The 25,203-nt window shown below is 42.5% G+C and overlaps 1 protein-coding gene across 2 annotated transcripts in view; it reads left to right on the plus strand.

Moving 5' to 3' along the window:
- gabbr1b (gamma-aminobutyric acid (GABA) B receptor, 1b) overlaps positions 1–25,203 on the plus strand; it is a 164,889-nt gene that overhangs the window by 133,632 nt on the left and 6,054 nt on the right. The window contains exons 19-23 of one of the 2 annotated variants that reach the window (XM_067426765.1): positions 1,053–1,160; positions 1,307–1,400; positions 7,772–7,899; positions 21,728–21,856; positions 23,099–23,242. In XM_067426765.1, coding sequence (XP_067282866.1) covers positions 1,053–1,160; positions 1,307–1,400; positions 7,772–7,899; positions 21,728–21,856; positions 23,099–23,242 — 603 coding nt within the window. Of the gene's footprint in view, positions 1–1,049; positions 1,161–1,306; positions 1,401–7,771; positions 7,900–21,727; positions 21,857–23,098; positions 23,243–25,203 lie in introns of both variants that reach the window. The other variant, XM_067426764.1, reaches the window with a different exon arrangement.

A 25,203-nucleotide genomic window follows, 5' to 3' on the forward strand; every position in this document is an offset into this window, starting at 1 on the left:
GTTTTCAATGCTGATAATAATCAATAAATGTTTCTTAATAAAACAAAGCTGCATATTCGAAAAATATTGAAGACTGGAGTAATGCAGTATTGTCATTACAGGATTAAAATATATTTTAAAATAAAAAAGTAATTTAAAATTGTATAATGTACAATATTTCTGTTTTACTGCATTTTTGGTCAAATAAATGCATCCTTGATGAACTTAAGAGTCTTCTTTCAAAAACATTTCAAAAACTTTTAAAAAGTAGTGTGTTTACAACTGACCATGTGATTGATAACTAGTCTTGTCTGTGCAAATGTTTAAAAAAATTCTTAATCTTTTATGACCATGTTGCTCATAACCAAAAAATGTCCAAGCAGTAAACCCTGTAACTTCTATATGATATGTGTAAGGACGGAAAAGAGGATGTGTTTACATAGAAAAATATTCACAAATTATTTGCCCACGTATAAAAGAAGTTTCACCAGCATCTTTAGTGTGTGATATAAGCACTGGAATATCACATAGACAATTTCAAGTACATTCCTGTTCCAGTTTATTTTGCAAACAGAGGCATGAGTCAAAGTTCTCTTGTAATCAATAGCAGGCCATAAGAGCTTAACTAGCTTTGAACCCAGAAAATTCCTTGAATCAGTTGTCTGGGTATGTGCGAGTTATTTCATCCTTGCTGTTGTTGAAGGCGTGTTTGAGGTTTATGAGCTCTCAAAAGTGAGGATAAACAATACGAGTCACAGAAAACATAAAGCTTTTTATGTTGCTCTTTAAATAAATGCTTTTTATATTTAATTGCTCACAAAAAAAGAACGAGTATTGATTTTGTTGCAGTGTTATGGTCTCAACCGAAATCCATTAAAGACACTTCCCTTACTTAAACCATAAAGAGCAGCCACCGTGTGGCGGATTGAATTGGCATCCTGATAATGGGCCATTGTTTTCCCTTCAAGCTCTCTGCACTTATGCTCCTTATGATGTCATGAATCACCACAGAAGCTGTTTCTTTCTCTGTCCTGGATGGAAAGTTGATTGGTGGTGTTTTTATATCCCAGCAGCACCTGGAGCCCTGGAAGCTCTATGCCACTGTGGGGGTCCTGCTGGTTATCGACATCCTGTCCCTTATGATTTGGCAGATTGTGGATCCCTTGCACATCACAGTAGAGGTATGGCAGCCCTCCGTCCTATCCGCTTTTCAGGGACCGTGTTTTTATGAACATGACACTGTTGTATTTATCGTGTTTTGCAATAAGGTGCATTTGAACAAAATATGGAATTAACTACTGTTCTGTTTCTCTTTCTATCTGAGCAGAAGTTCACTAAAGAAGCACCTAAAGGGGACGTGGATCAGTTGATTGAGCCTCTGCTGCAGCACTGCAGTTCAGAGAAGATGAACACATGGCTTGGTAAAAATTCTTCTATGTTTGATTTGTTTGTAAAACGTAAATGCCTACCATTACATTTTATCAGTTAATATATCCCCTGACTTTACAATACAGTATTTTATGTGTGTTTTATTCACCTACCACTCATAATCCAGTTTAAACCGGCACTCTATGTGCTGGGTTAGGACTGCGGCAGGCACATTTAAATGAAGTCATTGTTGTGGAAAGCAGGCGGTAAACAGAGTTTTCTTCAAAAGAGATGTTTGTGTACATTTTCCAGTGATCACGCTGGCAGTGATTATTCAAATTTTTATTAAATGATATGTTATTACTTGCATATATCCAGATGTGCAGTGTAGTCAAGCACACTTTAGGCATTTTAAAGAGCCAGTTGAAGTGTCTTCATCACACTGGAGGAGTGATGAAGAATATTTTCAGTAAAGGCCCTGCCCCAAATGGCACACTTCATATGCACTTTCGGCCTTGTGGACTTACAAGGCTGCCGCGTACTCAAGTCCGTTAAATCCATGAGACTGTAGGGTGTCCCATTCGTCATGTCAGTTTTCAGAAGGGTGCACTCTCTTTGCGGTTAATATGCACCCTCGATGCACACTTTTGCTGAGCTCAACAGCAGACTTCTTCCAGAGAGTCAAAACATATTACGTCTCAAAAAATGCGGACTCGTAAGAAGACCACAAGTATTTAAGGTGCCGTTTGGGACAGAGACAAAATATAAAGATTCCCTTGTGGAAAAAAAATGTTTTTAATTACTTAGTGTACTTTAAATATTTCAAAGTATATTGTAACTAAGTAAGTATATTTAAAAAACACAAAACATACTTTCAGATAATAAATTATTAATGAACTCAAAGGTCACTTTAAGTGCACTTAACAAGAGTAAACATGGCTGCTTCTTAACACTTAAGTAAGCTTTTACAAAGTGCACTTTATAATGTCAAATTAAAACTACATATAAAATCAATCTTTTAAAAATCTTTGTCATGCTTTAAAGTACACTTATATTACACTTATATGTTGACTAAAAGACTAAAGCAAGTATTTGATTATAATTTTAACTTTAGTGTTTTTCAATATTATTTATAAGTTAGTACAATGTACTAAATTGCAATGCCATCAATGCAAATGTGTAATACAATTCAAGATATACATGTTTCAAAAGAAAGTATATTTTAGATTTCCATAATACATATATTTTATAAAAACATGCTAAATTGAAGGCCTACTGCTTTTTCACTGACCCACAAGATGGGGAATTACAGCCTGCAAATTGTGGTCAGTGTTATTTTTTTGGCCATGCTTGCGTCATTACCTGATTTGCATAATTCCTTTAATGAATAAGATATTAAAACAACACAGACAATACATGCAAATAAAGGACATCAGCAGTGGCCACATTTTCTTGTTCACCATGACATCCCATCATGGTGTTACGCTCAAAAAATAGTTGCTGTCTGAAAATAGCCTATGAGCCCGTGTCTGTGTGAAAGTGAATTAATGAAGGAACCCCGGTGGTTTTGACCTTCAGCCTCTCTCCTTAGGTGTTTCCTTTTTGTAAGTGTTTAAGTAATTAAACAAATTAATTGCTACCTTTATGAGACAAATTGGACCGACCTTGCTCTTTCAGTTACGGTCATTAAAATGAGCTTTCAGTGTGTTCTTCAGCCAGAGTCCTTGAGAAATGAGCACAGCTGCCCGTAAACAGGCCTGTCATACTTGTCTGATACAGATCTGCCATTACAGTTTCTCCAAGTAAACTTTTCATAGGTTTACTTCTGGGGCATTTGGTCCAAGGACGCATGGAAAGCAGCTTCCTTTCACAACCAAACAAATATAGCAAATTCCTCATTGAGATCAAAGTTGTAAATAAAAATAAAATCACATTTTTCTACTTTAAATTTTCACATTTATTTCAGTGTGTAGCTTGCCATTTCTTTGTAATTATGTGTGAAATTTACTAGCAATTTTGGGAGTAAAAATTGCTTTAGGGTAAATCCTACACTATTTTAAATGTGAATGTGTGGGATGAATGGCTAGATACAGGCAAACGTCATAAGAGCAGGCAGCGCCTGTGACTGACTGATTACCCTGTCAGTGTGATAATGCTTGTCCACCTATCATGTTTGCATCAGCCTGAATGTATCAAACTGGTGGAAATGGATGGACTAATTTCTTAGTAAACAGCTCACCCACTCAGCACCATTTTTGGTCACATCCAAATCCAAATGAACTTGAAATGATAATCTGAGAGTGAAACGATTTTTAGCGAGCACTCAGTTAAATTAAATCTGTACACCAACCCCCGTGTCTGTGACCTTCATTACATCTGCAGTGTTTACAGAGGATTTAATGGTGAGAGGACAAGGTGACTATAAATAATAGACAATCAACAGCCAGTTGTAACAAATAAAAGATAAATTATATATGCTTGGCATTTCTAAAGCACTTTATAAATGTTTTAAAATCCATCAACTTGATGAGAATTTTGATTTTGCTCGATTTAATAAATAGTATGATAATTTGCAATACTTTTAGTAATACTTTTGGTGTCAGTAAGACTGTGAAAGATGTTCACTAAGGCTGAATTTATTTAAATATATTTTAAAATGTAATTTATTCATGTAATGGCAAAGCTTAATGGAAAAGTATTTTCCGAATCCAGAATGTCAGTGTTTTTCTCCCACTATCTGCGTAAAAATCCCCAGCCGACTTTTTTGTCTACGTTTTTTGACAAACACCAAGGTCGAGTTCATTTGATTGCTGTCCAAATCCACATATCTTTTTTTCAAGAAAAGATTGCTTCAAAATTAACTGTTTATATCCTTTTTGACCACAGCGGAGCACCATATAGTTGCGTTCCCCTGTAATTTGGATGCATTTTAAAGAGCTAGTCTACACTTTTATTACTGAAATTCTAGAACATATTTAGAAGAATAAGCTTTCACCACTCAAAAGAGAAAAAACAAATAAACATGTAAACGTTCGAAATGAACCATTATTACGGCAGCTATTAATGTTATATAGGTTAAATGTGCTGATTTGTATTAACTTATTTCTGCTAATTTCCACATTTTTAAAATGACATCTTCCTTTTTTTTAAACAGTAAAGATTTAAATAATTAATTAGTAATTTCCTTAAATTAATTTAAATATGATTTTATTCTTATTATTCCAAGCATGACATTTTTACAGCAGACAATCATTCGACTGACCACGTGAGCAGTTTTCCCAGGTGCACAGTCACAAAACTCGCTTCTCCACTGTGAATAAATCACTATCCGAATGCACGCGTTTTATCGCTGAGGTGGCATGCAAATGCATTTTTATGGACGTCCACAGAAACAATTACCATCCGAATACGGCTTAATATGCTGATTTGGTGCTCAAGAACCATTTTTCTATAGGATTTTTGTCATATCAATGCTACTGTCATTTTTGATCAATGATGTGTCTTTGCTGAATAAAAGTGTTAATTTCTTTAAAATAAATCTTACTGACTCTGGACTTTTGAGTATGTAGAGCTCCAGTGCCTCAAATGTACACTCACCTAAAGGATTATTAGGAACACCTGTTCAATTTCTCATTAATGCAATTATCTAATCAACCAATCACATGACAGTTGCTTTAATGCATTTAGGGGTGTGGTCCTGGTCAAGACAATCTCCTGAACTCCAAAATGAATGTCAGAATGGGAAAGAAAGGTGATTTAAGCAATTTTGAACGTGGCATGATTGCTGGTGCCAGACGGGCCGGTCTGAGTATTTCACAATCTGCTCAGTTACTGGGATTTTTCATGCACAACCATTTCAAGGGTTTACAAAGAATGGTGTGAATAGGCAAAAACATCCAGTATGCGGCAGTCCTGTGGGCGAAAATGCCTTGTTGATGCTAGGGGTTAGAGGAGAATGGGCCGACTGATTCAAGCTGATAGAAGAGCAACTTTGACTGAAATAACCAATTGTTGCAACCGAGGTATGCAGCAAAGCAGAAACCACAACACGCACAACCTTGAGGCGGATGGGCTACAACAGCAGAAGACCCCACCGGGTACCACTTATCTCCACTAAAAATAGGAAAAAGAGGCTACAATTTGCACAAGCTCACACAAAATTAGATAATTGAAGACTGGAAAGATGTTGCCTGGTCTGATGAGTCTCGATTTCTGTTGAGACATTCAGATGGTAAAGTCAAAATTTGGTGTAAACAGAATGAGAACATGGATCCATCATGCCTTGTTACCACTGTGCAGGCTGGTGGTGGTGGTGTAATGGTGTGGGGGATGTTTTCTTGGCACACTTTAGGCCCTTTAGTGCCAATTGGGGATTGTTTAAATGTTACAGCCTACCTGAGCATTGTTTCTGACCATGTCTCCATCCTCTGATGGCTACTTCCAGTAGGATAATGCACCATGTCACAAAGCTTGAATCATTTCAAATTGGTTTCTTGACAATGAGTTCACTGTACTAAAATGGCCCCCACAGTCACCAGATCTCAACCCAATAGAGCATCTTTGGGATGTGGTGGAACAGGAGCTTCATGCCCTGGATGTGCATCCCACAAATCTCCATCAACTGCAAGATGCTATCCTATCAATATGGGCCAACATTTCTAAAGAATGCTTTTAGCACCTTGTTGAATCAATGCCACGTAGAATTAAGGCAGTTCTCAAGGTGAAAGGGGGTCAAACACATTATTAGTATGGTGTTCCTAATAATCCTTTAGGTGAGTGTATAAAAAACACTGCATTGTCTTTACTGTGTAAATTAAATATACATTAATTATTATTAAAGTTACAAAAGTGATTCGGTTAAGAGCAGGGAGAGATTATCTCTCTTTTGTTGTTTGATTAACATTAATAAAGACAGCAGGTATTTCATTTGGATGCTGTCACTTTAAGGATTTGTATTTGTGCTTTTTCTTTCTCAACATTAAGACATAATTGACTGTGTTTACTTGCAAATGCATAGTCACTTTGACACATATGTATATTTAACCGTTTAAGCCCAGTTAGGTGGCAAAAAGCACTCGGTTCAGTTCTCACACGCTCTATGAGCAGCGGCTTTGTCATGCATCTCTCAGACAGCACGCACAGATACTGAAATGAGTTTTCTTTCTCTGTTAATTGCACTTCATCTTTTTAAAATCTCCTGTTTTAAAACCGCAAATGCTTTAAAACTCATGGAAACGATAAGCTTTCATCACATGAGCCTAACCGCGATAGAGACAATAGTCCAAAATCTCTACCAGTTAATCGTGTCTACCAGTGTATTGCTCACCCCTAGAGTGGCCAAAAGTGGTGGGGCAAAATTCTATGATTTTGGGGTGTAAAGTTATTTTGTGATTCCAAGTGCTTTACAACAAGCTTGTGTTCATTTGCTCATGTAACAAGTATTACATTTTAAATTAAGTATCATAAGTTATTTAATATATTTTAAAGCATTCATTTTTGGTTGGTTAATTTATATATTACCTTTCTGTTTTTTTATTTACTGCATAAGTAAAGTAATGTCTTTTTTTATCTTGACATACTATAAAGCATTAGAAATGTCCATTTTTGACCTCTGTTTTGTTATAAATAACCATTATAGTGACATTATCATTTCTTATGCAAAATTGGAGCATATTCCTTTAAAATCTGTATCTCTGATGAATCCACAAAGAAAAACTCCTGTACACTTCACATCAGAGATTTACAAAACAAAGTCCTTCAGTGCTTTTAGTCCTAAGGTGTGGCAATTTGGAGAAAAACTCTAATTTTTACCTCAAATTTCTTTTTCTTCCTTTTTTCTATTTTTACTCCAAAACAGAGCATTATGGAGTACTAAAATGTCATGTAATGTGTGTTTCATTCATACTGGTAGATGGAGGCAACACACAGAAATAAGTTATTTCTGTAACACTTTAAAGCAAGGTTTCATTAGTTAACATTATCTAGCAGTTTGCTTTGTACATTCAGTTTAGCAACATTTATATAAAGACAGCGAACTTTATCATTGAACTGAACTGTGTACATCCAATTTAGACACTTATGTTATGCTCTTGCTCTGTCCATGCAATAAATGCACGTCTTTTCTAGCTGCACAGGTACTGTCAATGGTATGACCCATAACAGGGGCGGCCAAAATTACAATCAGAAGCATAGCTCACTTACATTCAATTAAAAAATTGAAACATTAGCTGTACGGATTCAATACACAATTAAGCAGCAGTGAGCGACAAAGCGTGGTTCAACCCTTTATCGCATGTGTAGCCCCAGTAGTTTGAAAAGTACCGGGTCAATAACCAGCTTGCCCCTGTTGCTCTGGATCTGGAATTGAACAATATGGATTTTTGCAAAACTTGTTCATTATATTTGTCTCTATTTTGACTTTTAGGTGTCGTGTATGGCTATAAGGGTTTGCTGCTGCTTCTGGGTATTTTTCTGGCTTATGAAACCAAATCTGTGTCCACTGAAAAAATAAACGATCATCGAGCTGTTGGGATGGCCATCTACAATGTCTCGGTGAGTCTGTTCATCTTTTTAAACTTATCCCTGGAGACATTTTAAGGAGTGCCTTGGGTGACATTTGAAATGTCACTTGTCACACTAATATTGTCCAATTAAAAGGTAGAACTGTTCTGCTGACGTGACTGAAATAGCACCACAGAGGGGTTTTTTTCTTTTCTTTCGTTGCTCAAGTTTAGTTGGGAGTTGTTTTGTGAATTGGATGAAGCTTCCATCTGGAGCTGTTGTGTGTCACAACACAATCATAAGCAGGAAGAACATGCCCGAAGCTCTTCTGTGTGGCTCTGCTAGATGTGATGGAAGTGAAGTGTCTGAGCCTGCCATCTCGAATGCTGTCCAGGGACGCAGAGCTTTCCAGAGGACAGGGAAAGGGAGGGAAAAGAGCTTCCCCTCATCATCGGGAATAAGCTTGCATGTCAGTTTGATGGGACTGAAGCTCTAAAGTAGTTAGAAAACTCAAGTAAAGTGGTCCCTCAGTAATGTTGAAAGTTGTTTGTTTTTTTTACATCATCTCATCTGTTTCACTTTAGCATTTCAGTGCCGCCCCATGGCTCACGAGTTAAGAAAGCAGCACGTAGTGCACTGATAACAACCCCAATATGGAGGGTAAATACAAAGGAATCTCTTTTCATTTAACATAAAGACTTCTGGTCTGTTTTCTATGGTGAAGGCTGATTGGAAATGAAGCACAAAGCTTTTGTCAATCAGCTATTTCATTGTAGGCTTTTAATTTGAAGCAGTGTCTTTCTCTTCATCTTGGCCTCCAAGGATTACCCATTATACACTGAACCCAATTTAAACTCAAATAGAGGGAGAGACTTTAGATCAGCAAGGGGCTAAATTTTGCATTTTAATCTCTCTCTCTCTCTCTCTCTCTCTCTCTCTCTCTCTCTCTCTCTCTCTCTCTCTCTCTCTCTCTCTCTCTCTCTCTCTCTCTCTCTCTCTCTCTCTCTCTCTCTCTCTCTCTCTCTCTCTCTCTCTCTCTCTCTCTCTCTCTCTCTCTCTCTCTCTCTCTCTCTCTTCCAAGTTGTTGGTTGAATCCTGGCCCTTAGTGAATGCCCATTCTGCTAAAGAAATTATTTCCTATGACATCTGCCATGTCATTACACCACTTTTTTGAATTTCAGCTGCTTGGAGGACAATGATATAGACAATAAGAGCTCACCTCTTTTACAGGAAACTGATAAGATTTATTGAATTCACATTTTGATGACTTGTTTGACACTCAAATCAAGAAATAATGCACAAATGCTCAAATATATATATATATATATATATATATATATATATATATATATATATATATATATATATATATGAGAAATTAAACAGGTGTTCCTAGTATATATATATATATATATATATATATATATATATATATATATATATATATATATATAAATATATATATATATATATATATATATATATATATATATATATATATATATATATATATATATATATATATATATATATATATATATATATATATATATATATATATATATATATATACTAGGAACACCTGTTTAATTTCTCATTAATGCAATTATTATGAAATCAACAAATCACATGGCAGTTGCTTCAATGCGTTTAGGGGTGTGGTCCTGGTCAAGACAATCTCCTTAACTCCAAAATGAATGTCAGAATGGGAAAGAAAGGTGATTTAAGCCATTTTGAGCGTGGACTGGTTGTTGGTGCCAGACGGATCACACAACCATTTCTAATCATTTCAAACACTGTATTAGTATGGTGTTCCTAATAATCCTTTAGGTGAATGTATACTAATATTATTCATGTAAATAAGCATGATTAATCATGACTTACATGAATATTTTTCATATATTTACATTATCTATATTAATGTAGAAACAACACAGACCTATATTCAGGCTATATTCAGGAGAGAGCCTCAAAACCAGTGCATAAAATAGCCTATTACTTATTAATTATGATGTTTTTGAATGTAAAAACCATGTGGACGTCATAAGTTGACCTCATACAACAGTATAAAAAATTAAAAAGCCAGTTTATGACCCCTTTTAAAAAGGGGGGGTGAAACACTCAGTTTCAGTCATTCTAATGTCAATCTTGAGTACCTATAGAGTAGTATTGCATCCTTAATATCTCCAAAAAGTCTTTAGCTTTATTATATTTATAAAAGAAAGAAAGAGGCTGTACCGAGTCTTTCCGAAAAAAAAAAACAAGCGACTGGAGGCGTATCGTGTGGGCGCAGCTAAAGAATGACGAGCGCGCATCTATTGCACGAGAGCTTCTGAAAGCTGACATTGTAATGCGTGGAAAAGAAAACGTTACTCTAATAAACCATGGCTATCAATCAGATTCAACTAATAAATATATGATCTAGAATCGGATCCGGAGGCTAATAAAAATAGAACAGGAAAGCAGCAACATCAGGACGTCCGTTTCTGTGGTATGTACTGTATTTAGTGGCTTGTCAACATTTGCATTTGTTTACTCGTGGTTTATGAGGACATGATTTGGTTTATGGACTATTGTATGCGACTAAACCATAGCAGTAGCAAGCAAAACGGTTTTGCACATCAGATAGTGTATAAAAAAATACAATGGAGTAGCGTATTTGAATGAAGAAGCACGCTTTGTGTGAACGTCCCCTAGGTTTATGTTTGGGGTGGTTTTACAATAAACAACCTGGCACCTATATTGGTCAGCTAAACAAATGTATTTAAACACACACCATAGATTGCATGCTCCATTGATAATTTAACTAACATTATACACGATAGTGTTTTTTACTGATGTTTACTTACGCGACAATAGCCAGCAACATAGACATCTGAAGCAGTTTTACTCACCACCTGCTTCCAAAGCACGACTGTGAACCTTTAGCGTTGGGACCGCTCCGTCTCGTGAAGTCCTGTGACAGCAGTGACTGTGGAGATCCACTTTTGCAACACGATTGAAGCGTGATGTTGTGACGCTTCTCATCATTTCTGCGTTCAAATCGGTTCAAATGCAGCGCTGCCTTCCCGGAATGCTGTGCTGAAGCGCTGAAGTCGCTTGATGTCACCCATAGGAATAAAATGGAGCGCAGCACGACAGAAGTGTTGCACGGACAACTGGATCTGCACCTTGAGAGCAGTGTTTATGGGCGTCGTGCATTTGCTCTCTCGCTCTGGCCGCTCACGCGTGCACCCTTCCGGGAGAAGAGCCCATACGGCCCATACAAGGACATTCCGCGCGGTTGACGTCAAGCGGACTTGTACTTGTGAGAAACCGGTAGAAGTATTTTTGACACAGAAATACTCCATCAAACGTCCGAATTAGTTTTTTAAACTTTGTCTATGTTTAGGATGGGAATCCAAGTCTTTAACCGTGTAAAAAGCTCAGTATTTATGAAACAGCATTTCACCCCCCCTTTAAAGTTCCAGTGAACTGGAAGTAGTAAGTGAGTTTTCAGAGCTGTGACGTATTTCCAAGTGAAAAGGAATATTAATTCTCTCCATCTTTTGCTCATAGCAGACTAATGGTTGGAGCATTTTCAAACCTAAGCCTTCAAACCGCTGTTCTGAGAAGGAACGCTGTTTCCAGACCAGAAGTTACTTTTCAGATTTTGACTAAAGATTACGGCGACAAACTTTTTTTTTCTGTGTATTAACTTGCACAGATTAATTGTTCACCCTAAGACCTTTAATATGTGCTAACAAAGTAAATAAAGTCAATTTTGATTTCATGAGGACTTTAAATGTTTTGCTGGAGTAAGGGCCTTCTTAGTTCACTCAAAAATGAAAATTCTGTCAATAATTCCTTACCCTAATGTCGTTCGACACCCGTACGACCGCCAATCATCTTTGGAACACCTTCTTCTTGAAATCTGATGGCTCAGAAAGGCCTTCGTTGACACCAATGTCATTTCCTCTCTCAAGACCCATAAAAGGCACTAAAGATGTCGTTAAAAGTCTATCTCACTACATTGGGTCTAGAATAATTTATGAAGCGACGAGAATAGTTTTTGTGTGCAAAAAAAACAACAACTAAATAATGACGTATCGGCCTGAAGCAGGCCAATCTCAAAACAAAGTTCTCATTTATCTCACTCCTGCAGTTATGCTCAGTGCTGTGATACTCGCGCGGTGACTCACTCGTTATATTGAACAGACACGTTCAGTTTTTAATTGTAGTGTCTTCTCCAACTCAGTCACAGTAATCAAGTTGGTGGCTTTGGGAATGGCCTCACAGGGCAGCGAAGCATTCTGGGAATTGTAGTCTTTCATCCCCATGAGACAAAAATACATTTTCTGTCTTTTCTCAGTCTAGAAGGCACCAAATTCAAAAATAATAATAATAATTTCTACTACATTGATGACCCAGTTTAAATACAGATTCATCTTCCCAGCGCTGAAGTACCCCTTTAACAAACTTAATATTACATTTTTGTCACATAGAAATGCAATGGAGAGTAAGGCACTGATTTTGCTCTAGGATGCAGTAAAGTACATTTACTGCTATTAAATTCTGTCAATACTTTACTCTCCCTCATGTCATTCCAAACTGCGTGACTTACTTTTTTTGTGAATTATTTAGCATGGCCGTGCATTTTAAACTGAAAACATGCCGATTTTCTTACATCATTAATGCTCTGCCGTCAAATGGGGCTCTGTGAAGGCCACTGGCTATTGCGTTTAGTCCAGCTGTAAACTGCTTCGATTTGGAGAGACTGCTTTGCACTTTTTGCCCTGTCCAAATAACTAATGACCCTGCAAAAAAAGATTACCTCTGTTGATGCCAGGCAACATTTTCTTTTTGCTAGCCTGGATGAGATTTTACTGGTTTTGTGAGAAACGACTGACTGTTGATCAATATTTATTGATTCACACATCTTTCTCTCTTGGTTTCTTGTTCTCTCAACTTCTTCTCCTTCTCCTTCTCCTCCTCCTCCTCCTCCTCCTCCTCCTCCTCCTCCTCCTCCTCCTCCTCCTCGTTATATGAACGTCACATTAAAGATGTTCTTGTAAACATATTATCATGCTGTGATCATTGTTATTATTGCTACTATTCAGAAGACTCTTATGAAAATATTGCTAAATGTTGTCCCACACCCAATCCTTTCATCATAAATAATAAAAGTCCATTATATAAAAAAACATGTTCTAACATAATATAATAATCTAAACAAAGACTTTTTAACCATTTCAATATTTATTGTGTAAAAATGTATACAAGGAACCTTTCCAATAATGGCATTTTGTCAAATTATGCAAAAAAGTGCACAAATATTACTTTTGTATATTTAGAATATTTAAAATGCTAGCTATGAAATTAGCCTTAACAAGAAAAAGGACTGTGCAATTTTATTATAAACTATGTTTATATTATGTTTATACCTCAAACAATACAATATTGAAGTATTTGGGACATTTGTTGACTCAAAAACATAATTCAGAAAAAATTATAGAACCTTCTTGTTATGCATGTATATACACTGTTGGATTAGTTATTTTAGTATTATTTATATACTACTATAATGTTTATTAATATTTAAAACTAGCTTTTTTATTTTTGTATCATTTTATGTGCTTTTGTCTATATTTTATTTTTGCAGTAAAATATCCAAAAACCAGGCCAGTGTTATATATTTTGTTGAGTACTTACAATATCCGAAATGTTTCCAACTATTTGTAAATTGTGAGAAAATTGTTATTTTAAACATGGTCCGGAACGTCTGTGCATAGCTTCTGAGGGAGTCGCCTGTCAATTGTGTCATATCTGCGTTACCCTCGGTTTCCAGCAGAAGTGCTTTACTTTTAGCAGTGTGCAACCAGCCGCTGAGCGAACACACAAAATAACGTCATAACGTAATTTTCAACACACTTACATTTATTTAGTATGATAAACAGAGCTGCGTTACCTCATACTCATGACCGGAAAAACGGAAATAGCTCCGGTGCCCAGCGAGCGACTGTGTCCCGTCCCGTCATAATAATAGTCCCGCTGCTCGCGAGGCATGTTGTTCATCTCATTAACAATCACTTTAGTGGCCTTGCTCAGCTCCACAACCCTCGGTCCTGCTCTGCTTCATACTACAGTAACGTTAAAAACCGCATCCATGAACATGATTTCTGAGTCCTATCCCGATTCTTTTACACCGACTGTGAGGTGAAAACCACATGTCCTAAGATGCTGAGCTCAAACTTGGCATCATCAAACTACGCCTTTGTTTTGAGTAGGCACCCTCTAGCGGACGGAAAAGTTTCATAGTGCACCTTTAACCCTTAAATATTCGGCAATCATTATTACAAATTAAGGTCTTTAGTGACCCGGATCTATATTTAACTCAGATGGATATCTACCTGTCGCGGTAATATAAAACTCTCATAATATTAGGGTAACAATTACTGAAGAATAAAAAGCAAATTTTGTTACATTTTGGAGTTTGGAAGTACAGTTTGAGCAGATGTTTTATGGAATCATCGTGGTCCTCGTCAGAGCTCATTTCCCAGTACATTCAGCATCTGGCTTATATTCGCGATCTTGCGCATATTCTGAAAACTATAATTTTCATCATCTTCAAAATCAATATTTTGACTGCTGGAGTCTTCTTTACCAGATCCACCATTAAGTGACAGTGACACTAATATTTTATTGCAGTCAGTACTTGCTCCGTAGTAAATCACTGAGCCATTTCAAGTTTTGTTCATGATAATTCTATTCTTTTGATTTCTTCCTGTGGTAACTGAGTGAAACGTCACTCCATCAATGTGACGTATCAGACTTTGCCACCTTGTGGAATAAAGATGAATTGCATTTACCCAGTTATCAAAGATTCAATTATTGTTGTGCAGGAAAAAAAAATGACTTACACTGTTACACACCTCGGGTCATTAACAACCCTGTATGATTTTAAAGAAAATAAATGAATGGGAAAACAGGCATTCTGTTATAGTTCCCTTTCAGTCGGTCACGTTCGACGTACGTCAGAACTGAACCGACGAATGGGATCTTACTTTAGAGACCAATCCTACTTCGAGCATCTAACAACGAGCCAATGAAATTTGGCATGCGATCACGCATTCCACGCTCCGCCCCGCAGCGCGGGTATAAATAGGAAGTGGAATGGTAGATCAGCGCTTTCTACTTCGGAGCCGAACAGTCTTCATTGCTGTTTCTACGAAGAGCTTTCTGACTACGAGTCAAGAACATTCCTGTGAAAGAGTTTGCCAGTGCGGGTGATACGGCGCGTCAGCGAGAGACCGTCCACTTCAGTGATAGAGTGTACAAAGAGCTGTTGGTTCGCTGAGCGTTTCCTTACACACACACATTACAGTTGGTTCGCTGGGCGCTCACACATACATATCACTGAGAGCTCACGCAGGCTTGCACTATCGAACTGCGTGGAGCCGCGGTCATCTCCCTGAGTGCTTCAGCACTAAAAGAGCAAACTTCCATTCACAAAAGAGCAACACGGTTTGACCCTGCGTCTTTTTCAAGATGTCATTCAAGCCGTGTGTTTCTGGGTGCGGTCGATTTCTGTCTCCGCTTGACGGACACGTTCGTTGTCTCTCGTGTCTGGGCGCACAGCACGCTGAGGCTGCGTTCGTGGATGAGACATGTTCCCATTGCGGGAATATGTCCATTGCAGTGTTGCGGTCCCGTCTCCAGTACCTCAGAAGAGGTGGAACACCATCGTCCATCCCCCGATCTAGTGGTCCTCCAGCTGCAAAGCAGAGGGCTACTACTTTGGCTGATGACCTTGGTGGGGACCTGAGGGTGTCGGTCAGGGTAAACCCGACGGGTCTCACGGCTCCTCGGGCCCCTCCCCCCTCCACTGTACCGGTGGAGCTTCCGGAAGGGCGCGCTGACCTCCCACGTGGAGCGCCAGTCGTCTCTTTTGGGGCTCCGGCGGAGGACCAGATGTCGGTTGCTGCATCGGGGGATGAGCTAATGGGTTCCGAGGATGAAGACTCGGCTGCGTTGCCCCCTTCGGGTGTGACAGCGTTGCCCGAGTCTGACCCGGAACTTACGGCTATGCTTGCCCGGGCCGCCGCAAGTGTCGGGCTTGAGTGGAACCCTCCACCACGTCCCGAACCTTCGCGGCTGGATGATTGGTTTCTCGGGACGGGTCGCGCTGGTTCTCAGCGTCCCGCCCCGGTGCCTTTCTTCCCGGAAGTGCATCAGGAGCTCACGAAGTCCTGGGTAGCGCCGTACAGCGTACGCCAGCGATCGACTGACTCCTCCATCCTCACCACTCTCGATGGTGGTGCAGCTAAGGGCTACGAGGGGATCCCTCCAGTCGAGCGGTCGGTTGCGATGCACCTGTGTCCTAAGACCGCTGCGGACTGGAGGCACGCCCCGCGTCTCCCCTCCCGGGCGTGTAAGTTCTCGTCCGGCTTGACGGGCAAGGCTTACGCAGCCTGCGGAGAAGCTGCATCAGCTTTGCATGCCATGGCGCTCCTGCAGGTCCACCAGGCCAAAGCGCTCATGGAACTGCACGAGGGTGGTTCCGACCAGGCAGTTATGCAGGAACTGCGAGCCGCGACGGACCTCGCCCTCCGGGCGACGAAAGTCACGGCCCGCTCCCTGGGTCGGGCGATGTCCACTTTGGTGGTCCAGGAACGCCACCTGTGGCTGAACCTGACAGACATGCGGGATTCGGACAAGGTTCGGTTTCTAAACGCCCCTGTCTGTCAGGCCGGCCTCTTCGGCGACGCCATCGAGGACTTTGCCCAGCAGTTCTCGGTGGCCAAGAAGCAGACGGAGGCCATCAAAAACATCCTGCCCCGGCGGCCCGCTGCTGCCTCCACCCAGCCGCCCGGGGCAGCCCCCCAGTCTGCTCGTCGCCGAGGGCGTCCTCCAGCGTCCGCCTCCGCCCCTGCCAAGCCCAAGCAGCAGCCTCCACCCGCGAAGCAGGGCGCCGGACGCAAGGGGGCCGCCCAACCCGTCCAAGGGCCCGCCAAACCTGCCGGCAAGCGTAAGGGGAAGCGGCCCTGAGACGGGCAGCCCAGGGAGAAGAGGAGCTGCTCTGAGGGAGATGATGTCCGCATCCCTCCCACCCCCCCGGAGGAGGACCGGGGGGGCAACACTGGTCACAACATCTCTGCCGCTGGCTCTCCGGAGTCCAGCGGTACCCACATTTTCACCAAAAGAGCAATTTCCTCTCTCTCTGGGCCCCAAGAGGGTCAGGTTGGCAGTGTGCGACGCCCACGGGCCTTGTCACTCCTTTCCTACCCTCCCGTCGCCAGGGGGCAGCTGTGTGGGCCTCGAGGACGCCCCCGGGCCTTCTCACCCACACACTGCCTCTCTTGTGAGCACTCAGTCAACACTCCGGGCCGCCCACGGGCCTTCCGGGTCGGGGCTGAGTGCTTCACTTCCCTGCCTCCGGGCAGTGGACAGCAGAGTGGGCTCCGAGGACGCCCCCGGGCCTTCTCACCCACTCTCTGTCCAAACCAGGAGTGCTCAGGCAACACTACGGGCCGCCTCCGGGCCTCCCGAGTCGGGCCAGAGTACTCCGCTTCGCTGCCCCACCCCGGGCACGTCTGTGGTGCCGTTGGTCCCGCTTGTACGGTCTCTGGGGGCCTGGCTAGGTCTCCCCAGGCCGTCTCGCTGGCTCATCCGTACCATCAGACTCAGCTACGCGATTCAGTTCGCACGCCGGCCACCCAAGTACAAGGGCATCCTCTTCACCTCCGTGCGAAGCAGCGATGCTCAAGTCTTGCGGTCAGAGATCGAGGTCCTACTGGCGAAGGACGCGATCGAGCCGGTTCCTCCAGCCGATATGAAGACGGGGTTTTACAGCCCCTACTTCATTGTGCCCAAGAAAGGGGGTGGGTTACGGCCAATCCTGGACCTGCGAGTTCTGAATCGGGCCCTGCACAAGCTCCCGTTCAGGATGTTGACGCAGAAACGCATTTTCCAATGCATCCGTCCCCAGGATTGGTTTGCGGCGATCGACCTGAAGGACGCGTACTTCCATGTGTCTATTCTCCCTCGACACAGACCGTTCCTACGCTTTGCGTTCGAGGGGAAAGCATATCAGTACAAGGTCCTGCCCTTCGGGCTGTCCCTGTCGCCCCGCGTCTTTACGAAGGTCGCGGAGGCAGCCATTGTTCCACTCAGAGAACGCGGCGTTCGGATTCTCAACTACCTCGACGATTGGCTGATCCTAGCCCAGTCGAAGGACCAGTTGTGCGAACACAGGGACCTGGTGCTCAGTCACCTCAGCCAGTTGGGCCTTCGGGTCAACCGAGAGAAGAGCAAACTCTGTCCCACACAGAGGATCTCTTATCTCGGTATGGAGCTGGACTCGGTCAACCGGACGGCGCGCCTCACCGAGGAGCGAGTCCAGTCGGTGTTGAACTGCTTGAATATGTTCAAGAGCAGGACAGCGGTCCCACTGAAATTCTTTCAGAGGCTCCTGGGGCATATGGCATCTGCAGCCGCGGTCACGCCGCTCGGATTGCTTCATATGAGACCGCTTCAACGCTGGCTCAATGGCCGAGTCCCGAGGTGGGCGTGGCAGAGCGGTCAGTACCGGGTCCCAGTGACTCCTTACTGCCGCCAAACCTTCAGCCCGTGGTCCAGCACTTCGTTTCTCCGGGCCGGGGTGCCCCTAGAACAAGTGTCCAGGCATGCTGTGCTATTCACGGATGCCTCCACCACGGGCTGGGGGGCCACGTACAACGGGCATGCAGTTGCTGGTCTGTGGACGGGGCCGCAATTGCATTGGCATATCAATTGCCTCGAGTTACTGGCAGTACATCTGGCACTCCGCCGCCTCAAGGGGCCGCTGCGTGGCAAGCATGTACTGGTCCGTACGGACAGCACCACGGCCGTTGCGTACATCAACCGTCAGGGTGGTCTACGCTCCCGTCGTCTGCTCCAACTCGCCCGCCACCTCCTCCTGTGGAGTCAGAAGCAGCTGAGGTCGCTTCGGGCCATTCATGTCCCTGGTGTGCTGAACCAGACAGCCGACGAGCTCTCTCGTCAGCCGACACCTCCGGGAGAGTGGCGACTCCACCCCCAGGCGGTCCAGCTGATATGGGACCAGTTCGGAGCCGCACAGGTCGACCTGTTTGCCTCTCCGGACTCGACCCATTGCCAGTGGTACTATTCCCTGACCGGGGGTACCCTCGGCACAGATGCACTGGCGCACAGCTGGCCCCGGGACCTACGCAAGTATGCGTTCCCCCCAGTGAGCCTTCTTGCACAGACTCTGTGCAAGGTCAGGGAGGACGAGGAGCAGGTCTTGTTAGTTGCGCCGTATTGGCCCAACCGGACCTGGTTCCCAGAACTCACACTCCTCGCAACAGCCCCTCCTTGGCCGATTCCCCTGAGGAAGGACCTTCTTTCTCAGGGACGGGGCACGCTATGGCACCCGCGTCCAGACCTCTGGAATCTTCATGTCTGGTCCCTGGACGGGACGCGGAGGTTCTAGATGGACTACCACAAGCTGTCGTAGATACCATCGCTTCAGCTAGAGCCCCCTCTACGAGGCGCCTCTATGCTCTGAAGTGGAACCTGTTCGTTGAGTGGTGCGCTTCCCGCCGGGAAGACCCCCGAAGGTGTTCGATCAGTGTCGTGCTTTCCTTCCTGCAAGATGGGTTGGAGAGAAGGCTGTCTCCCTCCACCCTCAAGGTATATGCTGCAGCAATAGCAGCGTACCATGATGTAGTAGAAGGTAAGTCCGTGGGGAAGCACGACCTAATCGTCAGGTTCCTCAGAGGTGCGAGGAGACTAAATCCTCCTCGTCCATCCTCGATACCCTCTTGGGACTTAGCTCTAGTGCTCCGAGCACTTCAGAGCCCTCCCTTCGAGCCCTTGGCGTCTTGTGAGTTGAAAATCTTGTCAATGAAGACAGTGCTCCTGACGGCATTGGCCTCGATCAAGAGGGTAGGGGACCTGCATGCACTTTCGGTCAACGAATCGTGCCTAGAGTTCGGGCCAGGTAACTCTCACGTCGTCCTGAGACCCCGGCCCGGATATGTGCCCAAGGTTCCTACCACTCCCTTCCGGGATCAGGTGGTGAACCTGCAAGCGCTGCCTTCGGAGGAGGCAGACCCAGCCCTGGCTTTGCTGTGTCCGGTCCGCGCTCTTCGCGCTTACGTTGACCGGACCCAAAGCCTTCGGACCTCAGAGCAACTCTTCGTCTGTTACGGAGGCCAGCAGAAGGGAAAGGCTGTCTCCAAGCAGAGGTTAGCCCACTGGATAGTGGATGCTATAGTCTTGGCCTACCAGTCCCAAGACGTGCCTTGCCCGTTCGGTGTAAGAGCTCACTCCACTCGGAGTGTTGCTTCTTCCTGGGCGCTGGCTCAAGGCGCCTCGCTGACAGACATATGTAGAGCTGCGGGCTGGGCGACACCTAACACGTTTGCTAGATTCTATAGCTTACGTGTAGAGCCGGTATCTTCCCGCATCCTCGCCCCCAGTGGCCAGGAGCGCTAAGTGCCCGTTCTAAGTGTCGGCTTGCGAAACGCCACTCCCGCCCTCTGGGCCGGATACGTGCGTCTATTGTCTCCAGTTGTGTTCCCCGGGAAACCGGCTAACCCTGTCGAGCTCCTCCGTCACCCCTCCGGTGCCAGACGTTGCGGACCGTCTGACGCCAGGCCTGCACCCGTATGCTTGTGAAACGTGGCTGTATGCTGGGTTCCATATGTAGCGGTTCCCTCACGGCAACCCCATATGTGTATTCTTCCACGGTATCAGCTACCCTTCGGGCTAGCCCCGTGTCTTTCCCTCGACAGAGCCCGCTCTGTCGTCTCTGGGCGTGTTCTTTCCCCCCTTCAGTCAGGCTGGAACCACCCCAGAGACTGCCATATGTTGCACTACCCTGCCAGGTTAGTCCTTATGTGTATTCTGCCACCTCTCCTTCCCTGAAGGACGTGGCCCCGCAGCGTACCCTCTCTCTCAAGCACGAGGTAGGCACGCTTCCCAGCGTTATCCAATAGTCATTCTGAGTGGGTCTTGCAGAAACAGCAGTGACTGTACTCCCTGCTTGGAGCCCTGACTTCCGTACCATACTAGACGGTGCAGTGCGCTCAAGCAGGACGCTGGAAGGGCCAGCATCCTGGCGTTTTCCATAGGGATCCCATTCGTCGGTTCAGTTCTGACGTACGTCGAACGTGACCGACTGAAAGGGAACGTCTCGGTTACGTATGTAACCCTCGTTCCCTGAAGGAGGGAACGGAGACGTACGTCCCGTCGCCAGATGCTGTGCTTCCGCTGGGAGTCCGGTCACCTTTCGGCTCCTCAGCAGAAAAAGCGCTGATCTACCATTCCACTTCCTATTTATACCCGCGCTGCGGGGCGGAGCGTGGAATGCGTGATCGCATGCCAAATTTCATTGGCTCGTTGTTAGATGCTCGAAGTAGGATTGGTCTCTAAAGTAAGATCCCATTCGTCGGTTCAGTTCTGACGTACGTCTCCGTTCCCTCCTTCAGGGAACGAGGGTTACATACGTAACCGAGACGTTTTCTTGTTATATAGTTTGTAGTGAATTAATTGAGGAATGCTTAAAAGATTGATGTCTAACTTCAAAAAATGAATGAGGAGGAAGGTAATCAATGACCTCCCAGGTCACTAAAGAGACTGGTTTTAGTTGCAGTAATTTTAGTTTTTAAATTTTAGTTGCCAATGCAGCACTTCTAATTGTTTACGTTTACATTTTTCATCTAATATTTATATTTGACTTAATATCAGATTTATTATTATTAATGAAAACTATTTTTAATAATTGTCTTGATTTTGTCAGTAGACCAATTAATGTAGTTAGAGGGCAAAAATCTGTTTTGTAAGCGCCCAAAGTTAAAGAAACACCTGTATATGTAACTGTTTCTCTCTCTTTCAGGTGTTGTGTATGATTACCGCTCCTGTCACCATGATTCTATCGTCTAAGCAGGACGCATCGTTCGCCTTCGCCTCGCTGGCCATCATCTTCTCTGTCTACATCACTCTAGTTGTCCTCTTCGTCCCCAAGGTAAAACAGAAGATCATTTTCTCAAAACAAGAAGGAGCGCTAATGTAAATATTGTATTACAGTGATGAATATTAATGGTGGATAACTAGAGCAAAGGAAGGAGTGATCAAAGAGGCGTGTTAATGTGTGACATATGCATCTCTCTCAGTGGTCTCTCGTGAAATCTTAAAGTGCACTGAATGATGATGCTATAGAGTGTAATCAATGTCATCGGAGGACAGGTGTTATTAGACATCTCAAGACAACATGAAAGAGAGGAAAGTGAAGACACTCTGCTATTATACAACGGCCAATAAGAGCAGTTATATACACAAAGAAAGGATGCTTTCATTCATGTTATATAGACCTTATGCACCAGAGAAACAAGCATGCAGCCATCATTAGAATTTTGTATTTGATTTTCCAATTTTGTTGTGTATGGCATCGCTGTCGAAGAAGTGGATTTACTTATTGTAGAGTTAATGAAAGTTATGAGCATTGTAATGTTTGAAACCTATGTCATAACAAATGTCAGTAAACCGGGATGATTTTAAAATGAGGGGTTAATTCATAAGATCCGTAAGACCTACATCCGGAAAGACAAACCAAAAGAAAGAACTCAACAAGTGCAGTGCTGAAATGACTGCATAAGGTCTATATAAGAAAAGTCTTTTGATTATTTGCAGAATGACATGCCGCAGACCAGTGCTATATTATTTTATACTTCTTCTTTCTTTTTCTTCGGCTGTTCCCTTGAGGGGTCGCCACAGCGAATCATCTGCCTCCATCTAGTCCCATCCTTTGTATCCTCTTCTCTCAGACTGACTACCTTCATGTCCTCCTTCACTACATCCATAAACCTCTTGCCTGGAGCGTTTCGTCTGCATTGCAGCAACAACACTCCAGCCTAATAACTCTTCTCCACAGCAATAAAAAATGGCCACGTCCCCCTTATTTAATATTCTCGGAGGAGGGGTTTATGTAAATATTGGGGTTAGTGACTCAAGCTACCCTGGAGGAATGTCTGTAGTCCCTACTGGCCGTTTGCTGTAGTCCTTAGAAATATTTTTTTTTTTAAAGAAAATATCTCCCTTTGCTTTAAACTTAAACATTGTAAGTTTGCAGATTGTTTATGCTCAAACAGCAACATTACACACTAGCTGAAGTTAGAAAATTGAAATTGTGTTTTACCACCCCTTTAATATTCTGTCTACATGAATCTGGTCTGTTGTTATACCTAGTGTGTTTGTGTGTTGGGTGTAGATGCGGAGGCTTATCACTCGTGGTGAGTGGCAGTCGGACCAGCAGGAGACCATGAAGACTGGCTCGTCCACAAACAACAACGATGAAGAGAAATCCCGCCAGCTGGAGAGAGAGAACAAAGAGCTGCAGAAGATCATCCAGGAGGTTCTGTGTCACCTTCACTTTCTCCAGCACACTGAATGTCTGATACCATGATTGAACATATTTCATATGGAGGACCAAGTGACTCGAAATTAAATAATTTTTAAATAATTAATTAAATAAAACAGCAATTAAATGTACCAGTTTATTCTGAATAATTAAATTATTTATTAAATTATTTATTTATTTATTTAATTAATTAATAAATAAATAATTTATTTAAATAAATAAATAAATGTATCTATTTATTTTTTTAAATTAATGAAATTGTTTAATATATTTCACAATTACATCTTTCACACACACACACACACACACACACTATTGTTATGTTTAAAAAATCTATTTTTTCATTATTTAATGTGCTTTTTCAAAAAGACGTTTTTCATAATATGCTGAATTTACGAATGACAGCTATTTGACAAATCATGCATTTCCAAAGCATGATTTTCCCAAAGATTTTTTTGATAATAATAGAGGACATTTCACAAATGCAAATCAACAGGCAGTGGCTGGTCAGTAAACCATTTACCAGTGGTTTTGGCACTGTGAGCAGGTGCCAGGTCATGCTGAAAAACCAAATCTTCATCTCCATAAAGCTTTTCAGCAGATAGAAGCATGAAGTGCTCCGAAATCTCCTGATAGCTAGCTGCATTGACCCTGCCCTTGATAAAACACAGTGGACCAACACCAGCAGCTGACATGGCACCCCAGACCATTACTGACTTTAGGTACTTGACACTGGACTTCAGGGATTTTGGCATTTCCTTTTTCCCCATTCTTCCTCCAGACTCTGGCACCTTGATTTCCGAATGACATGCAAAATTTGCTTTCATCCAAAAAAGTACTTTGGACCACTGAGCAACAGTCCAGTGCTGCTTCTCTGTAGCCCAAAAGTGGCTTGACCTGGGGAATGCGGCACCTGTAGCTCATTTCCTGCACACGCCTGTGCACGGTGGCTCTGGATGTTTTTACTCCAGACTCAGTCCACTGCTTCCGCAGGTCCCCCAAGGTCTGGAATTGGTCCTTCTCCACAATCTTCCTTAGGTCCGGTCACTTCTTCTTTTTGAGCAGTGTTTTTTGCCACACTTTTTCCTTCCCACAGACTTCCCACTGAGGTGCCTTGATACAGCACTCTGGGAACAGCCTATTCGTTCAGAAATTTCTTTCTGTGTCTTACCCTCTCGCTTGAGGGTGTCAATGATGGCCTTCTGGACAGGGTCGGGTCGGGTCGGCAGTCTTACCCATGATTGCGTTTTTTGAGTAATGAACCCGACTGGGAGTTTTTAAAAGCCTCAGGAATCTTTCGCAGGTGTTTAGAGTTAATTAGTTGATTCAGATGATTAGGTTAATAGCTTGTTTAGAGAACCTTTTTCATGATATGCTAATTTTTTGAGAATTTTGGATTTTCATGAGCTGTATGCCAAAATCATCAGTATTAAAATAATAAAAGACCTGAAATATTTCAGTTGGTGTGCAATGAATCTAAAATATATGAAAGTTTAATTTTTATCATTACATTATGGAAAATAATGAACTTTATCACAATAAAGGACCTATATATACACCAGATCTTAGAATTCTCCACCCGCAAAATCTAATTTATCTTATGTATTTATTTATTAATATTATATAAATACATAAGATAAATGAGATTTTGCAGGTGGAGAATTCTGAGATCTGGAGACAATCCTGCTGCCCTAAATGAGACATATAGACTAATGTCTTATATTAGTTACAGTATATACAGTCTCAATTTCATTAAAGGTAACAATAATTTTAGTCCTGAGATTACTGAATATGTAGAATTGCCATTTCACTACAACAAAAAAATTAATTAAAAATATGAAAATGTATGAATATTCTACATGTTTATTATGAGTAGATCTGAGTAGTAAAAGCTCAATAAATTATATAATCAATGGATTCCAAATTTGACCCCAGTATTTATTTTATTAAGTAAT

This window comes from Pseudorasbora parva, chromosome 19, assembly GCF_024679245.1.
Source record: "Pseudorasbora parva isolate DD20220531a chromosome 19, ASM2467924v1, whole genome shotgun sequence".
Taxonomy (NCBI): Eukaryota; Metazoa; Chordata; class Actinopteri; order Cypriniformes; family Gobionidae; genus Pseudorasbora; species Pseudorasbora parva.